General features: G+C 41.7%; 1 protein-coding gene across 2 annotated transcripts in view; it reads right to left on the bottom strand.

Annotated features, from left to right (window-relative positions):
• SLC27A6 (solute carrier family 27 member 6) overlaps positions 1-13,438 on the bottom strand; it is a gene marked incomplete at its 3' end in the record, with an annotated part of 100,975 nt that overhangs the window by 44,759 nt on the left and 42,778 nt on the right. For both annotated transcript variants that reach the window (XM_082243860.1, XM_082243861.1), the window contains exons 6-7: positions 3,797-3,991; positions 1,327-1,417 (exon numbers count right to left, since the gene is read on the bottom strand). In XM_082243860.1, coding sequence (XP_082099986.1) covers positions 1,327-1,417; positions 3,797-3,991 — 286 coding nt within the window. The remainder of the gene's footprint in view (positions 1-1,326; positions 1,418-3,796; positions 3,992-13,438) is intronic.

The raw sequence follows: 13,438 nt of genomic DNA, 5'->3' as shown, positions 1-13,438 counted from the left end.
GAAAAATCATTTCTGTGCCCGGAACTCCGCTTTAAGTGCAGTGTGTATCATATAGAAATGTATTTTGTATTAGTGTGTTTTTTCTTTGTGTCTTTAGCAACCCACTTGAACCCTCTTTACAGACACCCCCGAAGAAGACAAAAGGTGAAACACGTCGGAAGGAGTTTGCTGTCCTCTTCACATTCTGGTTTTACTGTAATATACAGCAAATTTGGAAGGGGGGGGGGGGGGGGGATCTCCTTTAGCTTGTAGGTGGTATTATCATGAGTTACCCATTATGATATGTAATATTTTTTGGATCTGATTTTACGTCATGTGGTCTACGACCAAATTTCGTTTAAACCTTTTTATGTTTGTAATTGACTAAAGCAATATTTTTTTATGACAGAATTGCTTATTTTGAGTCTTTCTGAAGGTGGAGGCCAACACCGTAAAAGTCCAGCGGTCTCCTATTTTTTCATGTTTCTATGTTTTGGACTGTGGTGTTGACAGGATTGGCCAGGCCATTGTTTTATGGAAAAATTTAATTGGTTGTAAACCCTCACATATACCCAGTGAAGTGACTGGTCTCAGGTGATACAGAGATGAAACAGATCCTCCTACATAGGTTGTAGCTATCTGCAGCTCTCTCTTCTCTACATCTGTTCAAAGTACTGACTTTTAAAGGTTGTCTGAGAGTTCAGACAAAAAGGGGAAGGAGAGCTGGAGTTACACTCTGCAAAGCTCAGTGAGAAGAGCTCTGATTACAGGGAAGGGACACACCCCCTCCACACAGCACACAGAAACAGAGCTGAATCTGTCAATCAGCTGGAGGTCCCTCCCTTGTCACCATTTTTCTCCTGGTGTCAGGAAAACTTGTCAGAACTGACTTATACTGATAGCAGTGGAACGAAGCATCACACACAAGTGACACTTTGTTCTCTTAATTGAGACAAGTACACACTATAGAGGGATATGCTTTGTTCAGATTTCATGCCTGAGGTTTACAACCACTTTAAATACAAGACACCATCATTATAAGCAGCTTCAATGCTCGTGCTCCCTGCTGATTTTAACACTGGAGTGGTGACAAGGCAGGGAGCATGTCGGACTGCTGTACACAGATCACTGCTTATACATCAATTGTAGTGGTCTATAGCTATAGCCTCCAGACAGGGATGACATTTTCTGCTGGGACCAAGGGAACTTTGGGGAAAAAAAGAAAAAAAATAGTGCTGTATTATTGTAACCTGCATTAGTTTATTTTTTTTAATGTACAATTAAGCTTTAAATATATACAGGAAAGAATGTGCTCAAGAAAGCATAATAAGAAAAAAAATGGGTTACCTTTCTTGACTCTTTCACACCAGCCATATTTATTTTTTATTGGTTCGTCTTTCTGAATATCATATTTTATTAGTTCAAAGGGAAAAGCAAGCTGTGCAGGAGATAAATGATATAAGGTTACTAGTGCTCAAGTTGTAATTATAAAATTATTTGTTATTTGATAAACACAGACTGTGTCAGTGCGTCATCTATAGTCAAAATAAATCCTATAAATGCCTGCACATTTGTAGGGAGGGTGATCAGTGTGGCAGGGGAAGGGCAATTACCTAAAACTTATTCCCCTGTGGCTTCCCCTGCAGCACAGCCTCCTTATCATCCTCTCTCTTCTGATGGCTAACAGTTGAAGCAGGGGGAACCAAAGGGGGATCAGCTCCAGTAATTCCTCCCCCACCACAATGATCACCCCCTCCCCCTTGCCAGGTACATAGTGCTTTCTGTTCATTCATTCTGCAGTATATCTGAGGCTGCAGACAGAGAAATGGATTGAGGATTCGGTGTCCTCAATCACTTACTGTGTCTCAAAAGTGAGACATCAAGGGTCTTTCACCAAAGCCCCTCCCCCACCCAACTGGATTGTTATAGAAATTGCAAAGTCATTTTAAAAATGAAGGGCTCATTCACACAAGTTCTCTAGGCCATACAGCGTGAATGTGGGGTTTGTTTGTGTGACTAGAGCCGCCTGTTCCTCTATTGGGATGCATTGGCCGTATGTACACAGCGGTGGGTTTTCATTTGACAGGTGTGCAGATGTGAGTAAGTAGCCCCAAATGCTATGTTTGGGGCCGTACACAGAGAGGAACTCATGTTGTTCCTCCCACTGTTTCACATCAGATACCTGAAGCGATGAGAATTGAATCACTTCCGGTTTTGGTTGGTTTATTTACTTTACAAGCTGTTGACAGCTTGTACAGCATTTGATCAAGCCAAACTCAGTGTTTATACTTTGGAGGTCAGAGGTCAGTGCTATATGCTGGGAGGCCAGTGTGTACCTGTGCCTTTAAGGAGAGGTGGCTACCTCTAGGCTCACTTGCCCTCTATCTATCGTCTAGAATGCATGTCCTTCTACTACGGAGGCTCTCATAAATTTAAGACTGTAGATAATATTAGGGTGTCTTGGAGCGGCACTGCAGCTTACGCATGTATTTGCAAATGTGTGCAAACGAAACCCCTGTGTTTAAATGCAAACATGCAAAAAGTCTGCATGAAAACACGCAGACTGGCTGTGAGTTGAGCTGGGAATTTTCTTTGGTTTTGTTTTGCATGCATTGCCCTTCCATGTGTTTCTTGCCGCGAAGGAAAGGTATAGGTGGGGGCAGTGGCTAGTTGTTTTCGAGAGATATATTAGACCCCAGATCTCTCCATAAAGAGGACCTGTCACAGCTCATACTATCATAATGGATGTTATTCATCCCTTGTAAAAGCAATAAAGTTGAAAAAAATAAAATAAAAGGGACAGTGAAAAAAAAAAGTAAATAAATAAGTAAAGTAAATAAAATAAATTTAAAAGCACCCCTGTGTTCACATGCAAAAAGCACATGGGTTCCATGCACATATTTAAACGGCGATTGCACCACACATGTGAGGTATCACCACAAACGTCAGAGTAAGAGCAATAAGTCTGGGGTTAGACATCCTGTGCAACTCTAAACTGGTAACCTGTAAAAGCTCTTACAACATCGCCTGTGGATCATTTAATATATCATAGTTTGGCTCTGTTCTACGGGCGTGTGCAATTTTAAAGCAAAGACATGTTTTGCATTCATTTACTCAGCCTAACACCATCTTTTATATTTGACCAAAAAAAAAAAAAAAGGGTATTCTATTTTATTTGTGTTCTATAAAATTAATTAAAAGAAGATTTTTTTCCCAAAAAAGTTGCGTTTTAAAAAAAAACCAATGCACAATATATTGTGTGACAAAAAAAAAAATTGCAACACCCACCAATTTAGTCTACAGGGTCTCTGCTTATATATATAAAAAAAAGTATAAAATGCTTGTGGGTTCTAAGTAATTTTCTAGAAAAAAATGCAGATTTCTTTTAGATGTATGTGAGTAATGTCAGAATTGGCCTGGGGTCAAGTGAATAAAAACCCTGCAAGTACAGAGAAAAAAAAAAGTGCACTTTGGCCCATGTGTGCAGCTCCTCCTCCACCAGAATCTAGAAAACCAGCATTCCATCAGTGGGTTCCGGCCTGCTTAAACCTATAGTGTATACCAGACTTACAGTAAGTGACGTTAGAAATATTTTTTGCTAAATTACTCAGACCCACTCTCCCATCTCTGCAACATAAAGGCTAATCATTTTGTAGTCTCAAGATAACAACTAGGAGGGCTAATTCCTTTCCTTGTAATAACCCTGTAAGCATGCACAGGTCAGTATTTTTTGCACTAATAGAACAATTGTAACAAAACACTTTCAATGGTTTCCATGCTTTGTAGAAGAAAATCACATAAATCTTAAGTATATTACCTTATAAAAGAAATTGGTGCGCCCAACAGATCCAATTTTTCCAGTATGGTTCATGAAACAAATGTTCCCTTCAGTTGCTCCGTACAGCTCACACATCTTGATGTCACCAAACCTTGCAATGAATTCTTTCCATACATCACTGCGAACACCATTACCAACAGCCATACGGACCTTGTGATCCTTTTCTCTTTCGCTCTAAAAAATAAAAAAGAAATAAATACGTACAAAGGGCTTAACATTTCCTTTTTACTGAAATGTTGATGTTTAGTAATTCATCATCTTAATTGGACTAAAATAAAGTAACTTTTGCCATTTGATTTGTAATTCAATATAGTCTAAATACATTTTCTACAGTTTGAGAAATCTGATTCAGTTATTTAATCATGTTTAAAGGACTTGATTGTTTTTGTATTTTATCTATCCCTTTGTTAATAGCTCTCTTTACTTTATGTCAACTTAAACTCTAAGCACAGCTCTAGGAAAAAGTAAAAATCCTCCCTTAAGTGGGGTACACACTAGTAGAAAATCTGCCGAAAATTCCCGTCCGAGGTAAAATCGTACGATTTTCGGCTAGTTTGTACACAACTTTCAGCAGCCGATGCCGACATTTACAACGAAAAAAAACAGAGGGACAAACACCAAACTTTTTATCGTCCGTCCCCAGACGACCAATTTTCGTTTAATATGTATTCAGTACGTCCGCGAAAAATCGGATACGAAGGACCGCGCTTGATCTGAAGTTGCTGACAACCCGGAAGTCTAGGAACAAAATGTCCCAAAAAAAAAAAAAATCGGACGAGAAATTTTGTGAACATTTATGCACTGTCAACTAAAAACGGTTATGAACCCTGAGCAAGAGAGAAAATAGGAGGATATTTCGTCCGATTTCCGTCAAGTGTGTACGGGCCTTTAGGGTCCTTTCACGCGGGCGGTCCGTATGTCCGTTTTTCATCCCGTTTTTTTGCGGATGAAAAACAGACATAATGCATGTCAATGGGATTGCGGATGTCAGCGGATGACCATCCGCTGACATCCGATTTGCGTCCTTTCTGATCAGTTCCATTTTTTGGAACGGAAGAGAACCCTATTTTTCTTCCGTTTAAAAAAACGGAACAGACGCAAAAAGGGATGTCAGCGGTGTCATCCGCTGACATCCGCAATCCCATTGACATACATTATCTCCGTTTATCATCCGCAAACGGATGGGAGATAAATGGACATACGGACCGGATGACACAGGTGTCATCCGTGTCCGTAAAAAAAAAAAAAAAGTGCCGAAGCAGATCAAAAAGCAGTTTTACTTAAGTTTAGTACACATGATCAGATTATCAGACTAATTTTCGTCCATTTTTTGTTGCATGCTAGTCTCATATCGAAAGTGAAGAGATTGCTTTTGTACGACACAATATAACTTCAGACGTGATTTCATGTGTTGAATTTTTATATGTATTTTTTCGTTTCCGAGTACACGTAGTCTTGCTCTTACAATTTTTTTCAGATGAAACCTATACTAATGAAACGAACATCGGACGTTGTGTTCACGTACATTAAAAATTGTATAGCTTTTGTCAAAGGAAAATTCACAATCAGCTGTCGAAAGCACTATACTATCGATCCGAAAATCGGCAGATCGTTCGTCAGACAAAATTTTACTTTCCGATTTCCTTATCGTGTGTACGGGCCTTTACCCATTACTTCACTCCCTAGCAGATGGCACTGAGTGTTCCAGGGGTGGACTGTTTCCCAGCATACTCATGTCCAATGCAGTGCTATGGGTCCTGCATTGATCTTAACCACTTCCCAACCACCCATCGCCTTTCTACTGCGGCAGGGTGGCTCTCCTGCGCAAATTGACGTGCACGGGAAGCTAGGGGGCGAGCGCGCTGCCGCCGCCGACACGCTCCCGCCCCCACTCGGCAGCGGGGAAGCCGATGCGTGTTTCAGGATGCTCCGATTGCCACCCGACACCCGCGATCGCTACCCGCTGAGAGAGAAGGACAGTCGACTGTTGTAAACACAGCCAACCGTTCTTCTCCCTGAAATGTTCACAGAGCTCATGTTATCCTTCTATATAGGATCATATGTCTCTATGGTCCTTTCACAAGCCACGCCCCTCCAGAGTTAGAATCACTCCCCTAGGCATTTAACCCATTGATCACCTATAGGGTTAACCCCTTCCCTGCCAGGGTCATTATTAAAGTAACAGTGCAAAGTTTTAGCACTGATTACTGTAGTAATGTCACTGGTTCCCCTAAAAGTGTAAAAAATGTCAGTTAGGGGTCCGATCGGTCCGCCGCAATGTCACAGTCCCACAAAAAAAAGAAAAAAAAAAAAAAAAAAAAACTACAATATAAAATGACAAATCTTTCCCTTAGTTAGTAGACGCGATAACAAACCAATCAAAATACGCTTATTGCGATTTTTTTCTACCAAAAATATGTAGCAGAAAACAAATTGGCCTAAAATGTTAAAAAAAATTTAGATTTTTACATTTTTTTTTGAGAATGTCATATAACAGAATATGAAAAATATTGTTTTTTTTTTTTTTTTTTTCAAAATTGTCACTCTTTTTTTGTTTATAGTGCAAAAAAAAAAAAAAAAAAAAAAAAAAAAAAATCGCACAGGTGATCAAATACCACCCAAAGAAAGATCTATTTGTGGGAAAAAAAGTACATCAATTTTATTTGGGTACAGCATCGCACGACCGCGCAATTGTCCGTTAAATTTACGCAGTGCTGAATCGCAAAAAAAATGGCCTGGTCATTAAGGGGGCAAATCTTTCCGGTCCAGAAGTGGTTAATACCAATAATTATTCATAACCATAAAGTGCTAGTCTAGTGTGAAACGCGTCTAGTGTGAAATCCTTCTGGTCTTAAAGTGGTTAAAGATGTCAGAAGGCATCTGACTGCCATAGTACGGGGGACAAGAGGCTGTGGGGATCGGACTTGCAGTGCAGAGCAACCTGGGGGGGGGGGGGGTGGGCAGGGGGACGAAGGATCAGGTAAGTGCAACTGCTTTTATCAGTTACTTAGACATAAATGAGCATTTAACCATTGCAGTGTGGGGGCAGCCCCACTACAAGGGGGAATTTTACTTTTCACAGAGTTCAGCTTTAATTAAGAACATCAACATTTGGCCTTTTTACTCTTTTTTTGAGGTTACTGGTTTACATATACAGGAGTATGCATTAAGGTAAAAAAGCTTCCATGTGCAGAAGCCCCCCCCACCTAATACTTACCTGAACCCCATCTCAATCCAGCGATGTGCATGAGAGCAGAATCTGTCTAGGGTCTCTGCCACCTCATTGGCTAAGACAGCAGCGGGACCTCCTGCTACTGTTAATCACAGCCAGTGTGCCAATGAGGAGAGAGCAGAGCCAACCGTGCTCTGTGTCTACATGGACAGACAGAGAAGTGGCTCGGGAGCTAGGCTGCTCGGCTGCCTCCATAGGAAGCTGCTTGCTGTAGGGGCACTCAGCAGGAGGGATAGGCCAGGAGCACTGACGGGTGACCAGAGAGGAGGAGGATCAGGGCTGCTCTGTGCAAAACCAACTGCATAGATCAGGTAAGTATGACGTTTGTTATTAGAAAAAAAATCAATTAGCCTTCACTGTCACTTTAATATTTGTGTTTTTTTCCAGTATTTCTTTTGCATACATCTGAAAGAGCCAACCGTAGATCACCCTGCCATTATTCCTAGCCATTCTTGTCCACGCGATTGGTTGATCACATCCACATTGGAGTTTTACAGCACCTACAGTCTTAAAATGAATTAATCTCATTGAGAGTACAAGCGTGCAGATCAAAGAATTTAAGGCTAAAGATCTCATCAACAGAGCCTCCTAGAGATATACAGCTCTCAGGTGGTTTAGCTTGCAAGCATCTACAAAAACGGAATTCATTTTGGGTAGATTCAACCTTTAACAACAGCTTTGTTTTCATAGGTGTGCGCAGCCTATTGCATTAGGGTGTGCACCCCAAAGTTTAAATACACATGCATGTGTTTGCCTACATGTATTTAGCCCCGGTACATTACTCTCCCTGCTGGCAAAGTGAAATAGAAGTGTGTGGCACTTCTCTTATGGCAGAGCAGGTCCGAGGGAGATCTTTCCCATCTCCTCACTGGCAAACAGAGCGATAATGCTAATGTGCCCTAGGTGATTAGGGTGTGCCCAGGCACACCCGGCACACCCTGTGTGCACGCCTATGTTTGTTTTTCTTGGCTTTTTGGTGTTGTGCAAATGACCCTGTCCTAGATCTTCTTGTAACTTTATTTTATCTTCGTACTCCCTTTGACTTTATTCATAATTTCACAAATGCTACCTCTACCTGCTTTTCATATTTCTTTGACTCGTAACGTAATGACATGCACACTGTAAGTCTCTATTAATTGGATTTTTAAATTCCAACCTGATGACACTTTGTTCCACATGTTCCTCCTTGTTAGTATATCTTCAAGGCTCGCTTATTTGGCTGTGTATGTCACTTGGCACTTATATAAAGTACAAGCTTAATAAGTAAGAAGGATGTACACAAAGCCTTATAACCCACAGCAAGATTTCATTAATCCATGTAATCAGAACACAATAGTGCTTTTGGCTTGGAATTTTGAATCATTTACTTGCTACGCTGGAGATCTTCCATCATTACTGTCCACCAGCCCCTTAAATATTCAAAAATGTATCTACAGTATATTGGATGAGCAGGTGGCTTGCTATTTCTCACAATCACTCTGGCGTGGGTTCCTTGCTCTGAATACCATAAAAACCATGTAGGTCTTGACTTTTGGCCAAGTAATGATTTTGAGCTTTGTGTGGTGCATTCTTTATAACAATAAATAGATAATAGACAAATTCAACTTGGCAGCCAATGATCCCTATAGATAAAAGCATAAAACCGCCATAGAGTAACACTTTGTTAAAACGTAAATATTGCACTTACATCAAAGAAGTAAACATCGGACATAAAAAGAAGCTGGCCGGCAATTACTAGCACCCATCCTTCTGAGATAACGCTGTACTCGGTAGCATCATCACGAACCGTCATTGGCTGCCAAGTTGAATACCCTTTGAGGATTGCAGCGGAGATTTATACTGGTCATATATCCCATATACCCGTGACGTGTCAGATCTACATCGAGCCTTCTCTTCTGGCCATTTGATACCATGCAGAATCTACCTTCAATGAGTACAACAGTGAGGCCCTTCTGGTTACTTATCCATCTGCTTACCTTTGGCGTGTTTGACCCTCTGGGTGTCCCCTTCTGGTAAGCAATCAATCTGTGTGGTGGTGGATACACTGAACTGGTGGTGGACAATTTAAGTCACTGATCATTTTTGTTCACTTGTACAGTATTTGTCTAATCTTTCACCCGTCTTGGACTTAATACATCCATTTTTAATTTATTTTTTAAAATTTTTGTGTGATTATCAATTTTTTATATTTTTGTGTTTCACAGTTCATCTTGATGTTTATTCATAATTATTGTGTCAATTGACTTTTACAGCACAGCTTTTTTTTTTTCTTTTAGTATTCCCCATTACTGCAGATCAAAGATACAAGAGATAGCCGTAACCACCTCTCTAACTCCAGTAATGGGTTAAAGAATGTAAATCCAACATTTGGTATTTCTAATATGAGCCTGCTGTACCATGTACTTGTATGAAAAGGTATCATATTCTCCTTGTATTGCTTCCTTTGTGTGGAATACCTGGTGTTCCTGCCTTATCAAAAACTGACCACACTAGGTCTAAAAGCACAGCATTGTCAGTTCTCTAGCTGTGCTGGGACCTCTTCCTGCTCTCCTCCAATGATCAGACTCATAACGACACATATCCCCATGTGCAGCCATTCACTGGGAAGATAAGCATGCTGCGGTTTTTCCTCCTCCAGTGGTTAGACAGCTGAGAACAGAGATTATTTGATCACATATAAAAAAGGAAAAAAAGGTATTTATAATGTTTTATACAGACATGAGTATATAACAACCCTATGCACCTGTGTACTCCAGGTTCCAGGGTTCTAGTAAAAACCCAGACACATGATCGAATGTTCTATAGTGCTGAATCAGAACACTCAATCCTGTGTCTGGGTTTTGCTAGACCCCTGCAACCTGGATGAGTACACAGGTTTGCAGGGCCATTATATACTTAGGTCTGAGGATAGCTCAGAGTTTGAAGACTGCTCCCAGTGTGGGAAACTGAAGGTCTCACTCAGGGATCAAGGGGCCCCAGCCAGAAGCCAGGAGACAGAGGGTCTCATCAAGGGGTCAGAAGAGCCCAGATAGAAGCCAGGAGACAGCAGGTCTCATTCCAGGAGTCAAGTTGGCTCCTATCAGGATGTTAGGAGAACCCCAATCCATTGGTCAGAAGTGGGCTGTGCAGCAGGGTGTTGCGACTAAAGGGTAGATAGCCAAATATCCAGGAGACTTGACAACAGATCAGTCAGAGAGACTGGCAAGAGGTGCAGTGTGGTTCTGCAGTTGAAGCTGAAAGAGCTTATGAGCCAGGTGGCTTGACATTTTCCAATGTTTGTATTCTGCTGAAGATGGAGAAGATCCCCTGCGTGGGAAACTTTATGTTGGACTGTTTAATTTTCAGCCGTTTTAATAAAAGTGGGCTACCAGGCCCTTAAATATAGTTCCTGTCTGCTGTGGATTCACTGTATAAATGCATCTACCACAAGAGCTAACTACCCTATGTCACAATACATATACACACGTTTTGCCTTTCATTTCTATTTTAAAGAGGTTGTAAACCCATACAACTTTTTTTTTTTTTGCAACCTGTAAGAGAAAGACATAATGAGCTAGTATGCATCGCATACTAGCTCATTATGAAATACTTACCTTCGAACGAGCCCCTGCCGTGCCGCCCGCTTACCTCTATGACAGGCGACATGTCCAGTCGCCCGTCTTCCGGGATCGCGGCATCCGGCCATCTGATTGGCCGGAGCCGCGGTGACATCACGCACGCGCTCGGGAGCCGACAGTCACGGCACGGGGCTCTGAAGAAACGGCACCAGCGGCCTTTCCTTCAGAGTGCATGTGCCAGTGACGTCACTGGCTGCATGTAAGGTAAATATCTCCTAAACGGTACATGTTAGGAGATATTTACAGCACCTATAGGTAAGCCTTAATATAGGCTTACCTATAGGTAAAAGTGTCAGAGGAGGGTTTACTTCCTCTTTAAACAACAGTTTACAAGGTGGGTGTTTTCATATACTTTAGGTTTACTTGTTTAATATTTTGTTGGATTTACAATATAAAACTGATGGTTTGTTGGCATTTTTATAATACAATGTATTAATCTGCTGATATTTTTCAGCATTGTAAAAATAAGGTCGATAAAAATATTAAAGATATTGAAAAGGGGTCTGATTAGCCGGTGTTGGTAACAGTTTATTGTTCCTTCGGTTTTCAAAATCTGCAAAGTTATTGTAAACCTTCACAAGCTTCACACATCTAATGCAAAGAAATCAGCTAGTAGCAAAATGAAGCTCTGATAAATTCGATTTTTATGTGAATGAATATCTAGTTCACGCTGCCCTAGCATACATAGCTGTGAGAGCAGAAGCATAGCTCACTGAGCAGGAGTTGGTGACATTCCTGAATATACTGCAATATTCTAGAATATTAGCAGAAGACAACAAAGATAGGCTTTCAGGCAGCTGGCAGAAAACAGACACCTACATATTTCGTTCAGACAGCCTAACTGGGTTCAAATTCTTTCAGACTCATTTTGTTAAAAAAGGTTGATAAAATGTATTTTTCTGCAAAACACCTAAAATCTGTATTATACAGAAAACCGTTTGATTCAAAATAATAACCTTCTTAAAAATAACATAATTACACATGCATTTTACATAATAAACAACACTACCCTTTAGAATTCCATTGTGCCTTAACCCTAAAATTGGCAGTGTTTGTGCCAGATTCATGTACCTGTCAGAGTGGACAGAGCCTATTTGGAACTGAGAGACTAGTTCCCCATCCGGACCGCCTTTCTTTTCGCTGAAAGGGCACAAAAGTGGGCAGATCCACAGCTGCTATTCAGTTTAATAGCGTTTTCTTAATCCACCCACTGCTACTGCCAATAGAAAGCAAGGCAGACCTGATAGGGAACTAGTATCTTGTAGGGATGGGCTGTGTGTTCGAGTCGAGTCAGCTGTTTATGTGTTCGCTGAACACACAAACAAATGGGGCGCTCAGGGAGAAGTTCACCTGCCGATATGGATATGTTGTAGTCCTGGGTCCCCTCCCGGTGCTCCCCAAGTTTGGTGTCCCTGTCACTTATGGTTCGTGAGCAGTGCCATGTCAAGCTGACAAAGATTTCCAATAGATGCCAATATTAAAACCAGGGAGCAGTGCCATGTAACCAGTATTTCCCATAGATGCTAATGTTAAAGCGGAGTTCCACCCAAAAGTGGAATCTGCTTCCTGCCCCCCCCCCCCTCTGGTGCCACATTTGGCACCTTTCAGGGGGGGAGGGGGGGGAACAGGTACCTGTTTTTGACAGGTATCCTTCCCCACTTCCGGGAGACAGCGCCGCGGCACTGTCCCTCTGAAGTTCGGCCCCTTTTCCTTCCCCCGCTGCCAAGCCAATTAGAATGCGCAGCACGCTTCGCAGTATGTGTAGTAGGGAACTGGCTGTGAAGTGGAAAGGCTTCGCTGCCAGTTTCCCTTAGAACGAATAGCGGCGGCAGCACATGGCAGCTGACCCAAAAATTGGCTGGGGTGCTGACATCATGGTCTCCCTGGACAGGTAAGTGTCTATATATTGGTATGGTTCAGGAGGGCTGGGGCTGCTCGCTCATCCCCCCCCCCCCTTTCCTGACCTGCCAGGCTGCATACTCGGACAAGGGTCTGGTATGGATTCTGGGGGGGGACCCACTGCGTTTTTTTTTTTACATTTTAGAGGGACCGTAAGAAACTACAGGGGCTGCCTCATTTAATACAGTTTGTGCTTGAACCTTGATAGTTACAGATAACTAATGGTAAATGGTTTATGAAACAGGATGGTAGTTTGTAGTAATCAAACATTTTTAGTGTTTTTGGCCATAGTACAAGTTAAAAGCAAACTTGAATTTACTTTACAAAAACACTCACTGGCAGTGTACAGCAGGAACATTAAAGTTCCTGCTTCTATCTAAAAGTAGAACTATAGGCACATTTGTTTTCTATATTGTTTAGCACCCTCCTAGGTAGGTGGTAGAAAAACAGAATTTTTGTAAAATCTTACCTGTAAAATTCCTTTCTCTGAGTCCTCCGACAGTCGCCGCCTCTCCATATTCGTCACTATGGGGTTATTGACCTTTTCTCCGTAGGAGTAGCTAGGCAACAGAATATGTCAATATTAAAGCTTTTAGCATATCCCACCCCCAGGGGGTGGTCCCCTCAGTCAATACCCTCCTGCTTCCTGTATCCATACCTCAGTTTCAGTAGAATAGCAGTAGAGTACATAAACAAACCCCAAAAGAGGGACGGGGGGCGGCGACTGTCGGAGGACTCAGAGAAAGGAATTTTACAGGTAAGATTTTACAAAAATTCCGTTTTCTCTTATGTCCTCCAACAGTCGCCGCCTCTCCATATTCGTCACTATGGGGACGTCCCAAAGCAGTGCATACATGAGGGGTGGGAAACGCA

The sequence above is a fragment of the Pelophylax lessonae genome (genome assembly GCF_965119305.1).
Source record: "Pelophylax lessonae genome assembly, chromosome: 1".
Taxonomy (NCBI): Eukaryota; Metazoa; Chordata; class Amphibia; order Anura; family Ranidae; genus Pelophylax; species Pelophylax lessonae.
The sequence above is the reverse complement of the archived record's forward strand: the minus strand, read 5'-3'. Positions and strand labels throughout refer to the sequence as shown.